Below are 24,877 nucleotides of genomic sequence, written 5' to 3'. Positions count from 1 at the left end.
AATCTGGTACACGGGACATGTGTACATAGAGGATATTTTCTATTCGTGTTTGTCAGCTGATTGACCACTACTTATGCGAGAATAGCCGTTAAGCATTCATAACACACCACTCTACGTCAACATTTTCTCTATAGCGGAAACTGGTTCATATGTGATACTTTATGAAGAAGGACTTATCTTAAAGAGTTAAAGTGCTTCTGACTCGTCCATCGCATTTTCAGCCGGAATGGAGAAGCAAATGCCGAAAAATGCCGGCGCTTGACTTAAACAATTCATACATACAGCAGTAACTTAAAGCAGCAGCCAACGCCGGAAAAACTTGGAAGTTGTTCAAACTTTCTCAGTTGGAATTTATGAATCAGTAGCGCATTATGTCGCCATCGCGCAAAATATACCATACGTCGGCTGATCAGTTTTCTCACCATACATTTGCGTTATTACACAGTACCAGCCCCAGTCTCACACTTTTTTATACATGTCTAAATAGTGTTTTTAGGCTGGTCATTATCTAGCACATTGGTGCAAATGAACCCCACCGCTACGTGTACTTATACTAATCGTTACTCATCAACATACGCTACGATGACTTTCGCCGCAGTGCTTGGATAATTTATGGCCAAATATACTTTTCTACAGTCATTCAACAGTGGACTCCTTTGTTGTCACCGGCTAGCGCGGCTTCAAGATTCCCATCTGACTAAACATTTACCTTTGCAGTGCTTTGTTGACTAACGTTAATTTATTTACGCACCGTATGCCCCATGAGTTAAGATATATTTTTTAATGCAAGTGAAATTGTATGGCAATTTGCAGTCCCTTCTCCTCGACTTATCAATATGCCTGCCGGTAAGTGAGTTACTGGACTTGTTGTAGATGGCTAGGTTTGCAACAGCAGAATATTTCACCTGTTTTGTATTACATGTCGGAAATGCAAATACAAATTCTATGGCTACGTCGGAAAATATTAGTGCAAAATTTTGATAACAAGCCCACCTTTTTTTCTTTTATATTTGTGTACGAATTAAGTTGCTTTCCTGTCATTCGTTGACCTGAATTTTTAAGCTTGGTTTAGGCGGTAAATATAATGCTAGTGTGATACCATAATATTACTTGCCTATGTGGATTTAATTTGCAATCAGCTCTGCAAATTGTGCACGCTAAATGAGCACTGGACAAGGATTCGGCTTTCTTGCATCCTTTTCTTTTTAATTTTACGAAAAATATGTGTTTCATTATTTACTAGCATAGATAAAATCTGAGTTTTAATTGCCACAAACCAATTATTCTCAACTATGCATAGGCAAATGCTCGGGTCTTTGACTTTGTAACCGACGCCATGGGTAATTGGCCTTTTTAAGTTATATTTTTGGAGCAGAATGCGTCAGTTGTGTAACCCAGATTAAGCAATTCGTTGTAAAAAGCCACATATTAAGCCTTGCGTTAGTTTAAATATCAGTTAATAAGAAATTCAAGCAATCCGATACAAAATGCAATAAATTTAAGTTTGCATAGATCTTATTATGGTCTAATTATGGATTCACTGTTCTGCAGTCGTCACAGCCAGCGGCGATTTCGTGTATTAAAGAATGCGGCTAATGAACAAATATAATAGCTGTATGCATATGGAACCAATGCCGTTGCTGCCTTTCCTATTTTTAAATAATTACTGCCTTTAGGTTTGAGAAATTGTACAAAAAACTGCAGTGGTTTATGCACCACCATAAAGGTGCCTGATAATGAAAAACGCTTTCGGCGTTTTGTGGCTGTAAGACTGGTGTAATATTGTTGCATCTGTGTCATGTTTATTGGTTCATGCACCATAATTGGAAAGCTGGAAATGCATATTGGATAGAAAAAATAAAATTGTGCCGTAATTTATGCAGCTAAAAATTTGATACGAGATAACAATACAGAATTTTATGGTCTTTTATAGAATTTCAAGCCAAACTTTGATTGTGAGTGCACAAGATTTTTGCAGCAGTACGATTTGTAATAACCTGTAGCGAGCTTAACACAGAGTATCACAATTTACAGAATCAAGGTGCAATTAGGTAAAATAGATCAGTAAGAAAGTGTTCAGGTATATAAACGATATGCGCAACCGGAATTGTTTTGTAAATAAGTACATTTTTCTTTACAGTCAGATGCAGTACCGCACATAGTGTACTTCTATCTGGGAAACTGCTGAGTGACCACCAAATTCAAAGTGCTTTTGTTTATATGTAGCATACTTCACATATTGTTTCGCTTTTTCCCAGACTGTTCCCACAATTGCTGCGTAACAGCAAGAGGTTACAATATATTCGTTAAACAGCTATTCACTTGTCAGTTCCATTCATTGTCATTAAATTGTTTAAAATTATGAATAAATCGTGTAGTGTAAATTGTGCATGCACTGCTAAAAAAATTAAAGCGTGATAACTGTAATGAGTATAAAGTGGAATCAATCGCAATAAATACATAAATTTTCTATTTGTGTATTGTGGTTTCAGGTCGCTGTTGCTAAATTAAAACTTTAACTGGGCGCAGTAAAGGCAAAAAGAAAAATCCTGCCTTACATGAATAAAATGCACTGTATCATAATGCTCAAAATTTTAACGCTCTAATTGGTCGCTTTGTCACATAAGAATGCCATGAAAATGCGCCGGCATACATTACTCTCAGTTTTTCCACTTCCTTGGCCATGTTGCTACTGTTTACCGACTTGTAAATAAAACTCTTTCTTTGCCAATGAAGCACAGTACAGTGCATATTATCAGTCTAATTACATGTATCTGTACACACAGGCGTACCCACAAAATTAGACATGTACGGTAAAGTGTAAACGGCGTTGTTAGTGCTCTGACCAATGTTGACCAGTCCTTTTGACAGCTGGTTTTGTCTTTCTTTTGTGTGCCGGTATCAAAGTCTAATTGTGAAACCTATCGGTGTGCGGTTTGCCGATAGCGTGTGCATGCTCAGTATATGGCCTTTTACGCTGATGACCGCATAATATGTTGCTCGGATTTTTTTAACCACTTTATTACGTGTGCGGTATACACATGTACACACTTGGTTTCTCCTGCAGCATTTTATGGTGTATCATAATTGATGTGTGCATGTCCTGCAACTGATCCGCATACTTGAGACGCTGCAGTGGCGGTACATGCAAAGGCACCGGCAAAGACTAGCCCCACTTATGCACGCGCAAATGTACATAGTTGTTGGACATGTTTTTTTCGGAACATTTACATTTTCGGCTAATTTGTTGCAGTGGGCAGTCAAATGCTCAGCCATGTCAATTCGGAATTAATGCGCTATAGCGATTCCGAGAGTGGAGTGTATGGCGATCCGCAGAATCTACGCATGTCACTGATGTCCACTTCCTCACTGTCCAAATCCAGCGCGCAAGCCGTAAGTTACTTACTTGCTCAGCTACTTTTTTAAATTATGCAATGGGATAAATTTTTAATGTCTATGAATCAAAACTAGCAATTACCTACATGAAAAAAAGTGTACGGAAAAAATTTTTGAGGAGCTTTAACGTTTGCGGATGACAACAACGTTAACATCTTTTGCGCGACCAGGCTACTTGTTTTAAAACATCTTCTTAAAACGATGCCACTTATCTTTTATTTTTTTATTGATAAATCTGTGAAAACAAAAGTTCATCGTTACTCGTTCATGAGAATGTGCATTTTTTCAAAAAAAGCAGTATACGTTATAGTTTGATGCCTGCGTTAACTAACGTGGACAAACTGGAACGGTGTACAGCTAAATTGACAGAATACATTATATTTGCGGAAACCGGCTTTTGTGCATTTCGTTTTCGTGTGGCCATCTGTAGATTAATATTTATTTGCTTTTATGCACCTTTCATTTGGTTATTGTACCCGTATGGCATAACTTGGTGTTTTCAGATGAAATTCGATACAAATGCCAAAGAAAATCTGCGCCACAGCGAAGATGGAGGCAGCGAGCCAGGTGGTCTATTAGCCGCTCAACCGGACACGACGAGTGATGACAAGATGTCACTGCTGGAGAAAATGGACAAATCGGTATCGATTTGGTTTCGACCGGAAACTGACCGGCTGACGGCTGAGACGCTGTTGCGCAACGCTGAACTAGGATCGTTTATTGTACGCTACTCCAGTTTACCGCAGACATTAGCATTATCTGTCACGATTCCTATTAGCAATTCCAAAACAACCACAGTATTAAACAGCTCAGGAAACCTGGATCTTACAACTACGCAACAACCAGTAGGTGACCTTTTTATTACTACGTTTGTTCTAATTATGTGCTTTCCTTTAAACCGAAGTCGAAACTTGCCTTCGGACAGGATAAAATATTCAGAGTAAATACAATGCGCTATGCATAACCGCCATAATGTATGGAAATTATCTAAAACTAAGTTACGGTACAAAATTTGCCGTATATTTGGACGGTTAATTATGTTTGCTTTTTAATTGTAACTATTTGAATTTATTTCTATTTGCTAATTTTTGTTGTGGTTAGAGATAGTCAAAAATGTAAGTTTTGGTTATGTCTCACCGCAACTACCAGTACTACTTACCGTGGTTAAATATTTTGTGTACTTCATATAAAATAGACATACTTGGTAAGTATTTGATGTATGCATGGTATAGAAGTATTGTACTTATAGATACGGTTAATCACTACTTTATAAAACCTACTTTGAAACTGCGATACATTCTTGACCTTCTTCAGAATGAAGGATCTACTACAAACCAATTAGCTGCTAAAGTTCGCCAACGAGTGGAGCATTATCTGATAGAAACCAGTGGCTCGCAACTGGCGCTTGAAGGCTCAGACCTCGTATTTCCTTCGCTGGCTTTGTTGGTTCATCATTATGCACAGAGCCGGTTAGTCCCTTACAATTACCAAGTGGAAATTATACACTTACTATCCTAGCTGTTTATTGTTATGCAACCGTGCGCGCGTACTCTGTATGCATGCATTGCATTTCACAATAAAACTGTATTTTTTATGACTTCCCTATTGTTTTTCGTTCTGTCGTGCGTACGCTACGCACCGCCATGCATGAAAATGCAAGTACAAGGTACTCGCGTAGCAGCAAACACAATTCTGTATACCTAGCGGAAAAATGGTTCTATAAATTTTCATTCACCAGTCGTGGAATAAGAAGGACTGTAGATTGTGAAACACACCAATATACTTAGCGTTGGCCATCTCATTGTCAACTTTTGTTAAGCTACGCAGGTGTCACATATTTTAAGATTAGCGGAAAATTGTCCACTAACCCAAAACTGTTGTACTGAATGTAAAAATGCAAATTTTTCATTGCAGAAGTGAGTTACCGGTTAATTTACGGCTACCAAAGGCAGTTGAGGATGCGGATAGTCACCATCAACTGACTCGTATCATTCAATCCATGCCTTTCACAGGTAAACGCCCAAATACTTATTATAAAATATGACTGCAAAGGCAAATTAATTTCGCCCCACTAGACGTTTGCATTGCAATTGCGTACAATATATGTTGTACGAAGTACTGACAGTATTTTTATAAAATGCGGGAAAATTTTACACCACGTTAAATGCTAACGCGAAAGGTGCTTCTGCATGGTGAGAGTTAAACATTAAAAACTGCACTCAGTCAAGCATAACTGTTATGCATCTACTGGGTAGTGTTGTGACCGCATTCATACCCACTTAACAAAGCCATCCGTACAAGAATTCCAAAGCAAAGAAAAGGATGGAGATGTGGTGCAAATAAGAATAAATTAAAGTTTCCTCAACATAGTCTTGTAACTACTTGTGAAACTTATTATTGTGTTACAATATTTTGTGGTTGATAGGGTACACCAAACAATTCTCAAATAACATATTATAATTTATATTTAAGATATAGATATTACATTCGTTGTTGATCGTTACAGATTATTAATATTCAAGATTATCTTATTGTTCAAAGGGCGTCGCTTCCTGCTACGCTATATTGTACAGCAGGAAGTGCTGCAGATATGCAGAGTGCTGACGAAGTTACAATTTTCTGTTACGCAGCTTTAAAAAACAAGATCGACTCGATAGTCACATATGCCTCAAGGGATGCCGCACTGTTAACGTAGTCATGAAATCACGCCTACGTACGCGCCTCCTCCTATAGGTAAAAATTTGGTCAGAGGAAAATATGTATGTAATCAAAACTTACTACATCCGACATGAAATCTTGTTGGTAGCTAACGGATATTTTCTTCCGTTCGAAGAAGTTTATGAGTGGCAGGCTGTGCGTCAGGAAAAATGACTAATTACAGCAACATCGGACACCAATGGTTTATAGGACACAGCTCAAACACTGGTATTTATAACTGCCCATCAACACACCAATTGTATGCGAAGGTTGTATTTGATAGCCGGTTTCACTTGATTCGTTTAGCTTGTGAAGTGCTTGCGCGTATACCCACTTGTTAGTCGTAGCGAAACGCATGCGCGATAAAACTCCGCCCGGAAGTAGACGAGCGGTGCCAAACGTTTGTTGTTTAGTCTATTTTGTATCACGGTCGTCGCTTTTCTTCTGAAACAGAATTTTGTATTTGGCGGTTGTGGTAATGTGCTATATCTAAGACATCTCCGAACTGTCGGCGCTTCTCATCACGACTGATCTGTGAAAATTTTTCCGGTGCTGATTCTTACGGTTAAGTGAGTATATTATTTTACCGTGCGACACTAACGTGGTATTTTATATTTGTGCGATCGCCATTTTATATGCGTGGTCAGTATTGCTAGGAAAAACGTTTCGGAATTTTTTGTGTATACACTCAGTATTCACCTTTAGATGCGATCCGGCGCAGTGATAATCTTACCCTGAAATGATGTACACACGGTGAGCATATAGTATTTACACTTTTAGACTTTTGGAAATCTGCTTCCACCAGCAGAGCAGCAGTCAACATTGACATTGCGTCTACAGCAGTTGGCAGTCCTTCCATGTTACTCGACTCGTCATCGTCACCAGCCGTGTCCCACGCAGCTGCAGCCGCACCGCCGATCACGGTACACTTCTCCAATCGCCGTCTAACCAAATCACGCTTATCCCCCGAATCATCATCGGGCAATTTGCCCGCCACCGCCTCGCCCCGCACGACATTAACCGTCCCTGCCGATGCCTGTAATAGTCGGCTGTCGAGTAAAATATCGGATTACGAAGATATTTGGTCACTAGCCGGGACAAAATCTCCCGATTACGCTATGTCCGATCCGGACGGCGGCAGTCATGATCATTCATCCGTAGAAACATCCTCCAACAGCGCCAAAGCCGTCGGTATGGCCCTACGTGATCTGGATGCATTGGGCGACTGGATCGAAAGTGAACTGCATGACCAGCGATTACTCGGCGTCGACAGTAGCCATTCGCATTCACCGGCAGTATCGTTGCATGACTACCACAACGGTGAACCACTGCCGCCAGTTAAGGAGGAATTCCGGGTTATTCGACGCGGGAAACGCCGTTTCCCAGCAACGACCAATGTATCGCCCCGCAATCGCTTCTCCGCACCGAATCTGCCGGTGAATGTGGAGGATATGGTGCCGGAGAATAATACTGACACCGGCGAGGAAGTGATCAGTGAATCCGTCTCGTACTCATCCGTCCATGACCTGAGTGAGGCGCATGAACCGGTTGATGCCGTATTGCCGACGGCCATTGAATATCCCGATCAGCGCACGGATTCTGACGATTTTGTCACCTATACACCGCCGCGCAAATGTATGCCATCGCGCGATCAAAACATCATCGAATCGTTCCAGTCCAAAGTGACCGCACTGAAGCGGATCGGTTCGAAATTATTATCCAAGAAAATCAGCCTAAATGGCATGACCAATAACACTTTACCGAAGAGTTATCCAAGCAAAGAGTCTCCGCAGTTACAAGAGAAAGTACTGGTGTTCCGCTCGAAAAAGGCCAGTTACGATCAGTGCTGGCCAGTGGATAATGGCAACTGGAGTGTTAATCGAGTCACGCCCACTACGACCTCGGATGGCTCGAGTGCCAGTAGTACGCATGCGGATTACGCCGCGGCGCGCCATCTCACCATCCGCTCATCCAAAAGTCCATCGGGCACTTCGCCCAAACGCTCACGTACGTTCAGTGAATTCAGCGATTTATCACGGGATATACAGCACGATATTTCTCTGGAGAGAATTGTCAACTATATCACGAAAACGTGCCGTGCAGATTTCACGCTCAGTTTACTAATCGGTCAGTTTGTGCAGAAACTGGCACCCGCCCCGGTTGACAATGTCGTCATGGTATTCAATGACGTGAAGGTATTTTGTGCATCGGTGGAAAAGTATATTTTAACCCAGCATCGCCATGATTTGGAAGATTTTTCGCTGCGGGATGTTATGGGAGAAGTCGACGTGAAGAGATTAAGTTTAGATTTGTATGTGAATGCTGCTGTGCAGCGGTTGGTGGTGGAGCCACTCAGCGCGCAGCTGGTGTGGAATATCCAAGCGCAATTAGGCGCATCCGGTGAATTGGCCCGGTTGGAAAAGGGCTGCCAGGTGCTGGACAGTCGGGATTTAGCGGCGGATGATATTGAGCCGGAGATACTGTACTCTGTGATAGACAAGCTTTCAGCTATAGCGGCACATTTCAGAAATTTTGCCGAAGCGCAGAGTTTATTGACGAAGGGAAAACAATTATTCACTGTGTTTTCGGATGTATTCGGCATTGAGGCCAACCCGCTGGATTGCAGTTTTACAGGTATGGCTTGGGTTTGTTTACTCTTTCTTGACTCAATATTACACAGACATAAACACATGGCACACATTCTGTTCGGTGTGTCATGCGAAAATGCCTTTACCTGTGAAATGAGCGTTTACGCGTCGATAACGTTATATATAGACGGACACGCGTTCGAACACACTCACAGGATGGTATCACTTTCCCGACAAGATTTCTATACTCTGTGAAATACATGAAAGCCGATCTCATGCAACCTAATCAAAAATTCTATTGTTCGCTATCGCTTGATTTACATAATAACTGCCAGTGCGTGAATTTAATTTATTAAATAATTTTTAAAATGACTTTTAAGGTCAGGCATTTAATTCTACTATTTTAAGTTTATGAATGTTGCCTAAAGGTAGTGAAAGTGATTTCGTTAACGCCGATTTTGATTTTATACCGTGTTAAATTTTCAAGTGCATATTGACTGCATCGATGCGCATATGATCCGTTAGCAGATGAAAAACAACTTTTGTCGCACGTCAACGATGGCGTTTTTTTCGTGGCTATTGTGCGATAGTCGGACATGACCTAAACCGAGGCTGCCTTAGATAGCGGCTTACATCCATCTCTAAGCGATCACGTTCCGGCTAATGATAAACTTAAGCAAACACTTAAAGAATTATTATGCGATGAATACGGTCTCTTGTTGTTGCACTCGTATCTCTTACACACATGGCACATGGGGTTATGATAATCGTTATTTTTCAATGCTGGCTCTTGTTGTTCATGACAGACGTGATCACTGCCTTTGCTGTGGCCATCACCAAAAGCAAAGCCTACAACATTGAGATTCATCTGGAATTCATGTGGCATCTACAACCGGTCGAATTCAAGTCGGCATCGTATTTTCCGGTCCTTCTCGCTGCCAGCTGTGCTACGACGGTTTTAAAATACCTCGCCACTGACGTAAGCGGCCTGAGTACAGAGGGTAGTTTCATTTATAAAATTGAGACTAATATTAGTTGGCCGGCCGGCGTGCACCGCTTCGGGCGGCACCAATCAACTTGACATTGAGGGGAGTTTTCTGAAATCAACATCCTATTTTTCAGAGCAAATTACGCATAGCGGACGCCGTGGCCAAATGTCTGGTTCCGGCGCAGATAACTGTGATAGTGGCTCATGATGAGGAATGCCCGGTGATTAGTCAGACGTTACAGATTCCCTTGGATAAAAGGCTTTTAGCCAACCATGTTGTGCAGCTTTTAACGGCCACTTCGGACCTTTCATCAAATGCCACTTCTTCTACACTTCAGATAAATGCGGGCCCTCTAGGTATAGTTTGTAAAAGCCCAGAAAAAATTTGCGGTTTCACCTCTTATGTAATCGTGTTTAACACAAGCGCGAAGAAGTAAAATGTGTATTTGTATTACAGTATGTTAATGGCAGACTATTTGCACTTAATGGTGCTGATTTAAGCTCGTAGCGCATACTGTCCTACTTCGAATGGCATATATTGAGAATTTTAAAAGAGCTGTTCTTATCCTGTCAAAAACTATATTTTAAGGGCTTTTTATCAGCGCATTTAATGGCGAAATTGCATACATATATGCCTTAATTTGTTTTCTTTTTAACTTAAGTGCTTCAGTAATTGGATGCAAAGGTCGGAATCTTAGGAATTTTGTTGCTAATTTTGAGTTTAGCAGCCAATTAAAAACGTTGTGTTTGAAACTGCGGAGCAAAAGAACTAACCCAGCGGGATCAGCAAAAAAACAAAAAAGGCTGCTATGGTCTAATTAATCTATACAAAAAAGCCAACATTTGTGAACTGGGTTATTGTTTAAACAATGTAAATAGCCGTTACCGATTAGTAATCATTACCACGAGGCACAAAGTATAATATTGTTTGACTCCATGTGTCTTGTTCGTTTGTTCATTTTACATTGTGGTTTTATTGCAGCCATAATTCAAAGCAAAGAGACGATCCTATTACCGGCTTTTGATCGATGGCGTGCACTTTTTCCAGATTGTATACTTACACTGCTTGTGCAAACAAAAGCAACCGGCGATGAATGACCTTTTTTCTCTGTGCAAACAGTTCGTCAGTTTTTGCTTATTTAAGTGTTAACTGCGAGAATTATTTGTATTTTTTGTTCGTGAAGCTGGTGTTGTGTTGCCTCAACGATGACACGAGCACTGTAAAAAGTTACTTGAATCATCAATGCATTACTGGAATATTTATGAGATTTCTTTGTTGATGAGGCTTTTTAATATTGTATTACAGACGATAAATTATTGTCGTACATCAAACTGCCAATGTGACAAATTGAATCTGCAAGTTGTAAAGACTATCGAACAATGTTATGGTGGATTTAACTAATTATCATGCGGTACAACATATAATTATCTTGTCAGAACTGATCAAAATTATTATCACAACAAACAGCCCAGAATAAACACGTGCATTCATCGGGCAGTAAATGAGATACTCCGCACGGAAGATATGTTTGACGCAATTGTGGTACTCATAAAAGCTGTTCTATGTACGATGAACTTCTACTTCAGCAAACCACATGCGGTCAAAAAGGTACTGTAATTCCATTGTAAAAGTCATAAAAGATGTACCGAAACGGTAACAGACTGAACTTATAGGTTAATGATCGGATTCGGTACCACGACAGCGACAATAGTTTCAACCATGCAATTGTATAAATATAATAATTAGATATCAAAAGCAGTGCGTACTTGCATAGAAATTATTTAATAATTATACACCAGTTTTATCGTTGATAACTTATGATTATGATTACCATATCTATATTTGCTGTAGCAAGTGTCGACTTACTGAATAAATATTACTGTATTGATATTATAGTGTCTGACAAAATAACACTACAGCGTCAGCAGAAGTGGTGATAGTGTTGAGTTATGTGAACTTAGAAGCTGAAAATGCGCACAGAACAACAAGCAGTTGCTATTTTTGAATTTTATTTTAAATTAAGAATCTTTCACCGGCTTGAAGATAAACTGATACGGGCACATATTTAGATCAGCATACAAAAACGAGTAGAGGTATTTATTAAAAAAGGTCAGCGGCAGAAAACCGATAGCAAACAAAGAATACAAACTGAAAAACACTACATATAATCAGAATTATTACCGAGCGAATGACCACGACGTACTAAGCGGAATTCGCATGATAAATCCGCCTTGATTGCCGCCGGAATTCGATGCACCGGAAATCTTTACTCCCCGTCCTGTCGCTCGGCTCCTACTGTTCGATTGCACACGGGTACCTTGATTATCCGTAAACGTTTGGGAATTTTGTTCGGATGAACCTGAACCGTCCGGAGCAAAAGCCTGACCACTGGCTCCGCCTTTTCCCTGAGAATTCTGCTGCTGACTGTCTTGCCGCCACATACTGCCTCCGCGCTGTAAGCCCACGATGCCTTGGCTGTTCTCCGCCCAGTTCTGCTGAGAACTTTGTCCGTTGGAGCTGCTGACCGCTGCACCTTTTATAAGAACATCTTTTCCATTGCCGCTGCCGGTGTTGGAACTCTGAGACTGGGTACCGAGATCGTTGGTTAGGAGTTGCGAATCCTGATTGGAAGAGACGCTACCGGTTCCCACGGTGCCACTCCCTGTAGCTACGGTGTTGCCGGCTGATTGGAAGCCTTGATTGTTGGTCTGGAGAAATGTTCCGTCGGACGGGGAATTGTGTGTGGAATCCATGGGAACCAAAATTATGTTCCCTAAATGAAGAAAATAACTAAATATTTTGCGTGAATTTTTAATTTTTTTGAACATTCCTGGGTTGCTAATGCGACCCAGGAATGTTTAACCATTTTGAAGAACATTGCTAGGCCATATGATTTAGGGGAAAACTAGGTAACATGCATGTGTAGTCACTGTAGTGCAGCCTGTGCAGGCATGTGTGTAACTTACTCGTAGTTTTTGCCAACGCGGGTTGATTATATTTACCGAATTGGCAGTTGTCGAATAAAAGCATTACAGTTTTCAATAATTTATAATACGTTTTCACGAGCAGCAAAATTAATGTAAGTAAAATGTTCGAGGATTACCATCGGTTGTCCGGACCGCAACCATCTGTTGTTGGTTATCTGCCATTCCGTTGCTTTTGGCCTGCGATGAACCGCTCAACTGGACGTTACTTCCGGTGCCGGCTGCATGGCTGCCGGTCTGTGCGACTGAGCCGTCCACCGTGTGGAACTGATTCGAAAACTGATTTGATTGCAAGTTACTAGCCGCGTCAGCGGTTGCATCGCCTGTCGCCGCTCCTTGTGCTTTGAAAGAGGAATTGCGGAGAGAATCGAAATTTGCATTCGATGCGAACTGCTGCCCGCTTGTACCATCCAGCACAACCTGGTTTGGCAGTATAACAGCCACGCCGTCGGTGGAGTTGAAGTCGATGAACGGCGGCAGTGTCGAAGTAGTCACCATCAATCCTGGACGTGTTGGTCGTCTGATGAGATTTCCAGGGAAGTTAGGATTCGGTGCATTCCGATTCGGAGAGCTTCCATCAGACTGACTGACCGGTGAACCGGTAATTCCGGCTGCACTGGTACTGCTTTCCGGTTCCGGTGTAAACTGGTTCGGCATGATGACAATGACACCGTCGGTTGAATTAAAATCAATAAACGGCAGCGGTGTGGATGCCGTGGCGGTCGAAGCGGGAGTTGTTGTTTGCGGCCGCACAGCAGCTCTGGTGAAGGTCCTTTGAGGGGCTAGTGGTCGCTGTTTTGTCGATGTAGGAGCGGGAACCGGCTGCTGACCAGCCTGGGCGGTAGCGCTGTTCACAAAAACGAAAGGTTTTCTCCGGAATGGCGCATTCGTAGCTTGATTATTTGGCTGGTTATCAGTCGGCATGCCAGATCCGCTGTTACATACTAAAGGATTTCGACGATTTTTTTCAATGGCAGTTTCCAGAGTTTCCGGTGGCGTGTCAAAAAATGATTCTTCGCCTGCAACGTTGTACAAAATTTGATTTTTACTGCAGCTTAATATTTTTATTGATTTAATTATATACTTACATCAAAGTCAGCAAGACATGACGTGCGACTGCGGTTTAAACTAAAACGACTGATTGAAATCTGAAAATTTTAAGTAAATATGTTGCGCAACAGCAAACAAGTTAATACCTACTATTTTTTAATTTTTTAATAAATACCAATTTCCGCAACAAAAGAAGTGCGAGTAGTAAATTTTTTAATCTTATGTAATATGTATACATATCAGCAATAATCAGCATATGTACGCGTTCGTGCGAAGCCATTATTTCCGTACAATTATAGCCTACAGGGAACTTACGTCTTGATCGCGAAAGGGAGAACGCTTGAGAAGGACGAACGATCATAATACAGAACAATACAGCAAACATGGGTATTTCCGCACGCATTTTATGAACTTAAATCTGTACGAGATCAAAATTTTCTGAATACAAATTCTTCGACACAACATCAAGATTCATCCAGCGACAACTGTAACCACTCGATTTATAAAAAAGCAGAATGCCGCTAACAAACGTGAATACACCGCTTTCTCAGTAGGCACAATCTAACAAAAACATTTCGGCGTATATTTATTCTGGTTAACAGTTGGTCAAAAATCATAAAACGATTAGTTAACTTTGTTACAACTAACCCTGATTGATTGCATCCTTAATAATTTATTTAGTGAGCGGAAGTTGCGCTTATAGCACGTCGTCAATCTGCCTAAAGCGCTAATTGTCGCCATGTGTCGGCAAATCAACACCTGTCTCTGATTTTACCACTGATTCATAACAAATTAAAATGCTGTTATATTGGTCAGCCATGCTAAATTAAATCCAGGATATCGCATGCATAGTTTTTAGTCTAGTGACGATGCAATCGAGTTTTGTGAGTGGGCGTCAACATAATACCGGAAAAATTACGGAGAGTTATATATTTATTATGACTCAAGCGCGACTTATCATTCTCACATAGGCCAAAAATGTTTCGCACGAGTGATTCAGACTTCGAGCTTTATGAAACACATGGATAACCAAGGTGAAACATCCGATAATTACCAAACCGCAACTAACGCTGTGATTTCCCAATACGGCCTGGACGCCAGTAAATTTTCAATCTTTTCACTGATTCACCATTTATAAACTATTAGGCTGGGAAAAACAGATAACTCACTCTGGCTATAAAAAGTTAAAACTGATAGTATAGTTTTAGTAGAACAATCCGAGTAGCTATGCAGTACTGTAAATATCTCCCAACAATAATGCGTTGATAACGAACAGATATAAACTCATATTTTCATTGTATTCTATTTATAAGTATAATTTCTTATTGCATCTATTGGAACTGATTTTTAAAAATAGGTAACTGTTCAAATTTAATAAAGAACACGGTACCGCAAACACGGGGCGCTTGTTTTTTTGCTACACTGAATACTGCTCGATGCCAATAACTGGAACAAATTTAAACTTAAATATAACCAAAGCCACTGCTTCCGGAAAAAAACTGCTCATTCAAAGCAAAAGCATAGTAGCATCATGGGAAAAAAATATAAACGCAGGCGTTCTCAACAAATAACCAACGTATTAGCTTGCGCATTACTTATTGTAAAACTTCACACCCGTCATTTGAGCACATATATTTACAAATCATTCGGGACATTTTTGGCCCAATGCGTCGCTCTGTTCCCCGGCGTACAATGACGTTCTCAAGTAGCCGTTCCCGATCCTTATCCGTCAAGCAAGCATCATAGGCACTAAGGAGAACGCGAGGAGATCCGTACAAATTAGCGATCGCCAAGGCTACATCGCGCGAGATCAACATAAACTGCTGTAACTGTCGAATCCACAGTTCTTTGTATCCGTCCAGTGCGTCGTCCGTCACAGTAACGCCATGGGTTTTTGTATTTGCGGACAGTGCATCAAATAGATGCGTCTGTTGGCGCTTCATAGCCCTGAAAAAATATTATCTCCGTTACGGGAACGAGAGAAGTATCAAAAAGCGATGCGGACTTACTTAAAGTGGAATTCCGATACAGCTTTATGCATTGTAATCAAATACCGAGCGAAGTCTTTTGTCGTTTCGATTTGGTCAATTTTCAGGTTGAACCGGCACAAAAGATCCATCATCGCCTTTAACAAAGTGAATATTATTCGACACGTATTTAATACCGAAAAGGCATCGTGAATTTACAAAAACGATGGATGGCATTTTGGTTTTAACTGGCGTTTTGCAAGAGAAAACTCACATTTTCAACATCATCGTATGTAATGTTATAAGGAATATCGGCAATAGACTTCCGAATTGGTTTTGCTCGTGCCGGTCGATTATCTCCATGAGCCAAATTATTAAGTTGATTGCTAGACGGAGTTCCCAATAGTCAGAATCAAAATAGCAAAACCGGCATAATAAGAGTACCGCTTACCGAAAATACTTTTCCATTCCGTACACAAAAAAATATAGTCTGTAGTCTGGATATTTACTTTTCCATTTGTTTACGAAGGCTGCCAGAGTTTCCCTTCTATCAGTCGAAGGGTTCACCTACGTAATACAAAACCATAACGATAGACAGCATAAAACACCGACAAAAAATGCGCACTCACCTGCCGGTACAAATCAACCATCGATACGAAATTCTTTTTTCCCACTTGTATGATGACATGTTTTTCCTGGTTGTGTTCTACGCTTTTATTTATCTACAAACATCCAGAAGGGATGGGCTATATCCAATAAAAAATTCCTTGGGCAAAGCAAAGTAAATCTACAATTGTACATCTAAAAAATTTCAAATACTACTCGGGTATTATACTGTAAATCATACCGCGACACTGGTTTCCGAACGTTCCACCGATGCGGTAATATGCTCTCGCTTCCAATAGATGACTTCACAAGTATCGAAATCATCTGTTTCCTCATAGCGTAAACACTGGCATTCATCCTTCAATAAATTCTCCAATTCAGTCCTTCCAAATGCTTCGAAAATACCGGTCGGAATGTAAGCCGTCACATGCTGTTGCAAAAATACAACCAAACACTGCCATAGAAATTACAGAAACGATGTAAGAACATGCAAAATTGCCGGAAATATAAAATAAAACTACTGTTTATAATGTACTGCATGTGTTGTTAACTTGTTACTGCAATATAAACATTGTAGCAGTACTTAAGTACTTCTACAGCTGCTTATCCTTAACAGTCTTCGAAATAGCGAAAAATACAAAATAGTAAAAATTATATGTTCGGAAAAAATCTACCAAATAATTCGAAAACAATATAAACACAAGAGAACATACTGAATACTAACCTTCAGGCTGTTTTCTCCGCCTTGAATTGGTCGACAAGCATCTTTCAGTGCTTTTCGTTCCAGTTTGGATGCCTCTTTTTCCAGCTTCTTCTCTTTACGTATTTTTTCGCGCTCGTCTTTGGCGGCCTGTTTTACTGCTTTTTCTTCCTCTTTCTTTCTTCTCTTTTCCGCCAGCTCTTCTTGCCTTCTTGCGAAATCGTCATCAGTTTCTTTGCGCTTCTTGGTAATCTTTTTCGGCGCAGTGACAGGAGAAATATCGTTATTTTCTTCGCCAATCCGCACTTCCAGATCGACTCTGGTGGATTTTATCTTCGGCTTTTTGCCGGATAAACGCTTCTTAATTTCATCTAAAGTAGGCTTAGTGCCAGTTTTGGTTGTTTTATCCTTTTCGGGTGAGATTAATGCTGAATCAAGCCCACAATTATCAGAAAACTGCAAACAGTTTTCGTTTGTTGGCAATATCAAGGCCTGTTTGGCAGCGGTCTCTTTCAATGGCGAAGACGGATCAAAAAATAATATTTCGGGATCAAAGTCATCGTCAAAAGCTATAGCCACATCGGCTGGGTTCGGAGTGGCCAACAGAGACAGATTTCGTCTGCCTGTGCGCTGCTCTGTCGATCCAAACAGTTCCATCCACGGTTCCTCTGTTTCCACATCCGAAGGGTCTCCGCGGGCATTCTTACTAACTGGAAGTCGGTCAGCGGAAGACGACCTTGAAGGAACAGAAAGGGGACGGAAGGGGCTGTCCGACAGAAGGACCACAGAGCTGGAGGAATCGCCACTGGAACCCGCCAGCAACACATCTGGGCAAGAAACTGGTTCAGGAATTCTGTATGTGTCGGAAATGCATTCGATATCGCTGTCCGAACAGTCGCCCATTATCTCAGATTAGCACGGCACTCATTAAGACTACAATCCAGCATGATCATCAAATAGAGCATAAAACGTGCCTTTGCATCGAAAAGGTTTGGCTTTTCAGGCTTTCAGCTGTAGTTGGACATTCTTTGTTTTACTTTTGCCTAGTCAAAAAACTACTGCATTGTCAGACTGCCAATAACCGCAGTGTTAAAGCCACGGCTCTGTGGTAGGTTGACTTTGCGACAGGCTGTTAACCACAGTAAAATTTGAGAGTACTTGTAACAACTCATTCCCCAATTTTTTTTCTCACTTCTCACAACTGTGAGAAAAAAATCCCGCATGCATCTATTTTATTTTTTATAAAATAACTGTAATAACTATTTCATAGATTGCTCGCACATAATTTTTCCAGGTGAAGTAGTATTTGAAATCTTTTGATGTTGGAGCATCATTTGCAAAGTAGTGCTTAGTGCTTACTACAAACCTAAACTTAAAAAACACATTACACAGTGACTGCTCAAACAGTTTTTCGTTGAGTTTTCTAAAGCGTTTCTCTACTCACAACTCACGATTAACTGCCAACAAAATATCGAAGGAAGTGCAAGCAGCAAGTACAACAAAATTCGAACTGGTTCGGGTTTTCAATGACAGTGTGAAATCCACACTGAGAATTTCTTACTGTTAACGGCATATTACTCGTACAAAATAAAATAAAAATAACAATACATCCACCCCAACAATAAACAACAACCACAAAATCTCAAGGACGCCATAATTTAATAATTCCATCGGCGCTATATGTGCACATTACATTCTGGAACGGATGGTGGCATACACCAATAACTTCCTTATCATGGACCTAAAAGAAGGGAAGTAAAACAACAAAGCTGCAGTTCGATAAGAGGCTCTTTTATACCGTTAATGTTCGTTCCAGTTTTTCGGTTAAGGCATTGAAACAGTACATCACACCGTCCTCTGCCACTGCATAAATCCAGTCTCCTCGAGGGGAAAGGACAGCGCAAACAAAATCACCCTTGTCTCGCTTACCACTAGTCAGTGTTCGTATTATCTGAAAACAGCCGGATGAATAAACAAGAAAAACGTACCTCATACGTTCAGCGAATCAGAGATTCGTGCATTAGAAACCCTTTCGGAAATCAGCTAGAGTAGTTATAAAATAAACCCCTTTGCCATATTTTCTAATCTGAGTCGAATTTCAGTAGCACAACACCGAATACATTACGCTATAAATGAAAGAAATGTTTTGTAGCGATTAACAGACAAAATAAAAAATACTGTTTGTTAAAATTCGAAGTTTCTCACAATCTAGAATTAATACTATTCTCCACAGGTGCACTAACCTGGCCCTGCAGATTCATGATGGTTAACGTGTTGGCGCGATTGCAGACTATGATTTGTTCAGTATTTTTGGGATTCAGGTGAATACTGTTAATGGGAACTTCGATGGCCAAATTTGTCAGCGGCTTAAAGGTGTGCTGGCATTCCCCCGTTCGTGCTGACCATACACGGATCGATCCATCAGAGCTTCCACTGATGGCATGGTGGCCATCAATGGTGAAATGTACGTCGTTAACAAAACTCGTGTGACCCCTGAATTCTTTCAATATCTTGCCGGATTTCATCCCGTGGATTCTGTTATCAAATTTATACGGCACAGTTAGAAATGGAATCACAATTTTGTACGAGTCGAAATGTGTAGGTAAAACAATTTTACCTCATTGTATGATCGAAGGAACCGGAAAGGATCTGGGTATTATCCCGACTGAATTCCAGGCTAGTGACACCTTTGGAATGCGCCGCATCGAATTTTCGAATGGTCTGTCCAGTTTGAACTTTCCAGATCTGACAACAAAAATCGGTTTTTCTTAATATTTTCGCGAACTCACCAGAGAACTGGGTTAAAGAACATGAAATAATTACGAAAAAAAATATTTTTCCATCTTACAAATATTTTTCCATTTTTGTCTCCACTAGCAAGCATCTCCATGTCGCGACTGAATGCCAGTGCTAGTACGGTTGCATCCATCATCATCGGTGCGTCCTAAACCACTTTCCGTTACCATTAAAACGAACACAAGCATCTCAGGATACTTACGTTAGCTTGATACTTGAGATCCTTCCGGAGTTTACCAGTGAGATAGTTCCAAATTTCAATAATACCGTCAAAACTTCCTGTAGCAATACACATTCCATCCGGAGAAAACTTGATGCATTCGGCATAAGACTTGCTTCCCAACTAAAACCGAGCAGATGTAAGATAATAATTACCAATAATGATGAATAACAGGCATGAACGGTGCTTTCAAACAGCAAATTTAAAAAAATGTCAATACCTTAATGGCTTTAAACAGCTGCGTAGGGTATGTTTCCTCCTCTTGTTCCCGAACAGCAGCTTTTCCCCGAAATAAATCTAACTGGACACCTGAAAAAGCATATCATTACACCGCTACCAAGCAAAATAAATTGAAATAAATTCGGCACTTGGGAGTACAAAATTAAACCTCACGAAAAATGACAGAGCAAAACAGAACCTACCTGGCGGAAGAAGTCCCTGAACTTGCTGCCATTTCAAAGCCTGACCCAGAAGCGTTAAGAGACGGGCTGGTGGAACGACCGAGACTTCTCCGGCAAGCGACTGCGCAATAGCTGCTCTCCGCTTATCCTTACTTCCACCTTCCGGATAAACCTGCGTAAAACCCAACTGTAGAAATACTTCGCCCAGCGCGGCAACGGCTAATCCAAAAAAGAACTGCCTTTATACGCAACATGCATTAGGCCTGGATTTCAAATTTCCACACAATGCGATCGATATTCGTTATTCTGATACCGATACGGCGAGAATGACTTGAGCAGCGGAATAAACAAAGCGCGCTCGCACCTCTTTTGGATCAAAATAATTTCTTCCCAAGACATTTTCCAGTCGCATATAGCGGTCTGGATCAAGATCTTTTAGCTTCAACATGGGCTCCGTTTGACGGAGCAGGGAACGGGCAGCACCAAGTTCTCGCATTTCTATCAGCTCAATTACAATCTGAAAAAGCAGAAATAAATTAATAAAACTGAAAAAATTGTCGCATACATCCTAAGCTGTAGCAAAAATTAGAAGCGCAAGATGAAATAACAGTCAATACAGACTGACCCACCTGGTCAGTTAATAAAAAAATTTGGGAAAGAGAAGCACAAGTGGAGAAACGCGCACCTGCTCGTATAAATCCATAAGCTTCTTGTCAGGCAACTTCAATGGTTGCACAACTTTCAACACGGTATCCCAGTGTCCCTGATGGATTTCCGTAACGAAAGACTCGATACTCTCCACGGTGTTTAAACTAATACTGGTTTCGTCCTTCAAACACACAAAACAATGTTAAGTTATTAAAAATCTCTAAAAACTTTATAAAGTAATGCTAAAATTTCCACTAGTTTTACAATGCCTTAGGCTTACCTGGAGAGTTTGATAGGTCCTCATCAGATTATTCTCCTTTAAAAATTGTAATACGAGACGGACAATGCTGCAACAAAACAACAGGATATTTGAGATGTTTTTTATCACATTTTCGGGTGGCGACAACACAAGGATTGCAGAAACAACATACTCCGCGGATTCTATTTCTTGGGACATAATGGAGATGCTTCCTACACGGCGCGCTTCTCTAAATGCTGGCGCACTTGTCTAGTTGTCTTTCACGATTTTCAGTTGCGTCCTTTCCACTGGCGGCAGAATACACTCAGAAGTCTGAAGACTGATGTCCAGCGCTAACGGAAATCAAATGCTCTAACGATGAGAAGTCAAAGAAAAATCGGGCAGCGGATCCTCATCATATCAAGCGTGAATGGATCTCTCAGCAACTCAACTGTACCCAGGCAGATAAACATCACGAGTCAGAAAAATTCATTTCATTTAAAACTTTTACCAGTTAAGTACTTTTAACAATTTAACTAATTTAACTTTATTAATTTTTTCCAGCTGGTTTTGTTTACCGTTTACCCTGTAAGTGCAGAAAACCCGTGCGCATTTGCACGTCGGCAGCGTGCAGCTGCGCAAGCTTGCCCGCTTGAGTTTCGGCTGAACTTAACGATTTTAAGTAATTTCAAAAAGCTGCCAAGCTCTTAGTCTTTTAAAACTTTTCCAGGGGTTTTCGGATTTCAGTACGTAATAGTTTCGCCTTACACAGTCTGCAAATAATACAGTTCGGCTTTATTTAAAAGTCAATATGGGAAAGTTGAACGTGGTTGTTCTGAAATTTCTCACACCCGAGGACTTTCGAGTTCTGACGGCGGTAAGGGTAAAGGCTGCTCATGGCTGCTTGATCATAGGATGGCTTTCCCGTTTTCGCCAGCGACAGAGTCAGGGATGAAGTATTATTCTATTTTTATATGTTGATCCATTCATTGTTTAGGTGGAAATGGGTATGAAAAACCATGAGCTCGTTCCCGGACCGCTCGTGGCTGCCATCGCAGCTTTGAAGCACGGAGGCTGTCATAAGCTGCTTCGCGAGCTCATCAAGCATAAGCTGGTAGTTTACGAACGCGGGAGACATGGTAAGCACGTACTTGCTTCTAATTGGCAATATTTTGTCCTGTCCGCTTGCATTGTGCTACAATCCTAAAATTTTCACAATTAAATACTAATCCTAATCTAATTAATGAACAGGCACGATCTGAAGTTTGGTGATACCGTATTTTTGTTTTTCCTATTACAGCTGACGGTTTCCGGCTGACAAATACTGGTTATGATTATCTGGCTTTGAAGACGCTCTCGGCTAGGAATATTGTGGAAGGATTTGGCAGCCAGATTGGTGTAGGCAAAGAATCGGATATATATGTAGTACAGGATCAAGAAGGACGACGTCTGGCGCTGAAAATTCATCGATTAGGTCGAACATCGTTTCGTCGTTTGAAAGAGAAGCGCGATTATCTGAAGCATCGTAACAATGCATCCTGGCTGTATCTGTCGCGATTAGCGGCTTTGAAAGAGTTTGCCTTTATGAAAGCGTTATATGATCGCAATTTTCCCGTTCCCAAGCCGGTGGACTGCAATCGACACTGCGTGGTTATGGAGCTGATTGGTGATGCATATCCGCTGTAAGTTTATAAAGCCTTTTCCGATTTCAGCTTTTTTTCGAGCTACGGGAAGGAAATTGAAGTTTCAACTTTAAGTAGTGTCTGCTTAACAAAGACATGTCAGTTTTGAACTTGTTTTAATTTTTCATTAATTACCTGCAGGTTGCATTGTTTTGTTTTATTCTTGCTGTTTAAGTTGGCTATTGCCGTACGCCCTTGAATATTATACAGTTTTTTGAAGTAATTTCTACAGTCTTTCGCAGTTGTACGCATCTTCATAGTTTTTGTTGCATTGGATCAGTAATACTTGTGGTAAAATATTTCCCGCCATTTATGTTTTTAATAATTATAGTTAATGTTTTTTTTCAGGTGTCAAGTACATGGCATTGAACATCCGGATGAGTTATTCGACAAACTGATGAACTTGATTGTGAAATTAGCTGATCACGGCTTGATCCACTGCGACTTCAACGAGTTTAATCTTCTCCTAAACAATAAAGATGAACCCACCCTCATCGATTTTCCACAGATGATATCAACATCGCATCCCAATGCGCAAGCGTAAGTACTCGTATTAGTTGTGTAAAATGTATCAGTAACATGCAAAAGGCGTCTTTTTTGTATAAAGAATTTTTTGGAGCTTTTAGGGTAGTTTATTGTTTTGCATCTTATAGGCGTTTTGAAATCAGATTTGATGTCATGCCTCTCTGGATATTATTATGTATCTTTGTCCGATTGCTTTAATGGTTGTGGTCAGTCAATAGTTCTGGAAAAAGTACCTTGCTTTCGTAAAAAGGACTTTAGGTCGCTCGGCGTCCTGGTAGTGCACACAGTCGTGCAGTTTTCTAAAAATCGAATTTTGGTTAGCTTGTTTCCTGATGCTTCCTGCTTGGTGTATTTATTGGTGTACAGATACACTGCAGAAGTTTTAGTACTTGTACATCAAGGTTAGTGTATAAGTGTATGTGCATATTATTTGATTTGACATTTCTCATATTGTGCAGGTATTTCGATCGTGATGTAAACTGTATCCGCGATTTCTTCCGGAAACGCTTCAATTTTGAAAGTGAATCGTATCCGACGTTTGCCGACATTCACCGGGAAGATAACCTGGATGAAGAAGTTGCTGCCAGTGGCTTCACGCGAGATATGGATAAGAAATTGCTGCAAGAAATCCTTCCCGAAAACGGTTCTGGTAGTGAAGAGTCTGAAGAAGAAGAAGAAAAGGAAGAATGCACTGAACAGCGAGAGAATTATGAGCGATCGGATGGAGAAGAAATGCCTGATAATCAGCATAGCGCTACTTTTGTCAGCTTATCGGATGTGAATCATCTGCAGAACGATCCTCTTTTAGCTTCAAAAATGGATCGATATTTTAAGGGTACTTCGGGTGCCGGAGACGATGCCGGAGAACAACCCCTCAAGTGTTCAGAAGAACAACAATTATCAGATGAAGAATCTGTGACGACTGAAGCTGCGTCTGGCCGAAAAGAAAAGGTGTTTGATCCAAGTTATGTCCGCGCAAGAGTGAAGAAAAGCTTGCAGCAGCGTGATAAGCAACACCGACGCCGAATTCGAGCTAAAGGGGAAGCCAGCGCCGTGACAAGACAGCGACGAGAGAATGCAGATGCAATTAAGTTGTGTCCGGTGTGGGATATATAGAATACTTACTCACCACGAGCAGTATGGACAATCGAAATTCCGAGCTTATTAGATTTTAACAACACTCTTTGTTGTTGCTGGTTTTATGGTGAAAATTGAGAAGTAAAAAAGTGAACGACTTCCATTCTTAAAACAGAACTATAGGTGGAAAATTGGAAATGTATGAGTAATCAGTAATGCATTGCTATCGCTAATTAGTGATTTATAGAATTATACAGAGCTGGCAAAGTTGCTCTGACTGTGAGTAGGCATAAATTGCCACATAATAGTATAC

At 40.7% G+C, this 24,877-nt stretch overlaps 5 protein-coding genes across 5 annotated transcripts; 2 read left to right on the top strand and 3 right to left on the bottom strand.

Annotated features, from left to right (window-relative positions):
* The first annotated feature begins 421 nt into the window (after positions 1-421).
* LOC129602710 (protein sprint-like) lies at positions 422-11,042 on the top strand. The gene is made up of 9 exons (XM_055501820.1): positions 422-846; positions 3,254-3,393; positions 3,900-4,241; positions 4,711-4,865; positions 5,311-5,408; positions 6,874-8,727; positions 9,488-9,660; positions 9,804-10,026; positions 10,652-11,042. The coding sequence occupies exons 1-9, from the start codon at positions 837-839 to the stop codon at positions 10,765-10,767; spliced, it is 3,111 nt and encodes a 1,036-aa protein (XP_055357795.1). The 5' UTR covers positions 422-836; the 3' UTR covers positions 10,768-11,042.
* A 620-nt stretch (positions 11,043-11,662) lies between these two features.
* On the bottom strand, positions 11,663-14,464 carry LOC129602678 (uncharacterized). The gene is made up of 3 exons (XM_055501779.1): positions 14,020-14,464; positions 12,774-13,673; positions 11,663-12,443 (listed from the first exon to the last, which is right to left on the bottom strand). Exons 1-3 carry the CDS (start codon positions 14,105-14,107, stop codon positions 11,848-11,850), a joined length of 1,584 nt encoding a protein of 527 aa, XP_055357754.1. The 5' UTR covers positions 14,108-14,464; the 3' UTR covers positions 11,663-11,847.
* A 642-nt stretch (positions 14,465-15,106) lies between these two features.
* On the bottom strand, positions 15,107-18,006 carry LOC129602667 (crossover junction endonuclease EME1-like). Its single transcript, XM_055501757.1, has 7 exons — positions 17,002-18,006; positions 16,519-16,707; positions 16,301-16,393; positions 16,123-16,238; positions 15,946-16,057; positions 15,714-15,829; positions 15,107-15,651 (listed from the first exon to the last, which is right to left on the bottom strand). The coding sequence occupies exons 1-7, from the start codon at positions 17,878-17,880 to the stop codon at positions 15,300-15,302; spliced, it is 1,857 nt and encodes a 618-aa protein (XP_055357732.1). The 5' UTR covers positions 17,881-18,006; the 3' UTR covers positions 15,107-15,299.
* Positions 18,007-18,487: 481 nt separating this feature from the next.
* LOC129601665 (WD40 repeat-containing protein SMU1-like) lies at positions 18,488-21,712 on the bottom strand. The gene is made up of 12 exons (XM_055500528.1): positions 21,474-21,712; positions 21,323-21,389; positions 21,080-21,223; positions 20,759-20,911; positions 20,416-20,566; positions 20,214-20,302; positions 19,976-20,116; positions 19,826-19,921; positions 19,595-19,722; positions 19,221-19,512; positions 18,776-18,928; positions 18,488-18,718 (listed from the first exon to the last, which is right to left on the bottom strand). The coding sequence occupies exons 1-12, from the start codon at positions 21,497-21,499 to the stop codon at positions 18,620-18,622; spliced, it is 1,539 nt and encodes a 512-aa protein (XP_055356503.1). The 5' UTR covers positions 21,500-21,712; the 3' UTR covers positions 18,488-18,619.
* A 245-nt stretch (positions 21,713-21,957) lies between these two features.
* LOC129602571 (serine/threonine-protein kinase RIO2-like) lies at positions 21,958-24,728 on the top strand. The gene is made up of 5 exons (XM_055501622.1): positions 21,958-22,157; positions 22,278-22,419; positions 22,581-22,962; positions 23,311-23,502; positions 23,946-24,728. The coding sequence occupies exons 1-5, from the start codon at positions 22,092-22,094 to the stop codon at positions 24,601-24,603; spliced, it is 1,440 nt and encodes a 479-aa protein (XP_055357597.1). The 5' UTR covers positions 21,958-22,091; the 3' UTR covers positions 24,604-24,728.
* Positions 24,729-24,877: the final 149 nt, after the last annotated feature.

Source organism: Paramacrobiotus metropolitanus, unplaced genomic scaffold (assembly GCF_019649055.1).
Source record: "Paramacrobiotus metropolitanus isolate TYO unplaced genomic scaffold, Prichtersi_v1.0 Parri_scaffold0000004, whole genome shotgun sequence".
Lineage (NCBI taxonomy): Eukaryota > Metazoa > Tardigrada > Eutardigrada > Parachela > Macrobiotidae > Paramacrobiotus > Paramacrobiotus metropolitanus.
This window is presented reverse-complemented; position numbering and strand designations above follow the sequence as displayed.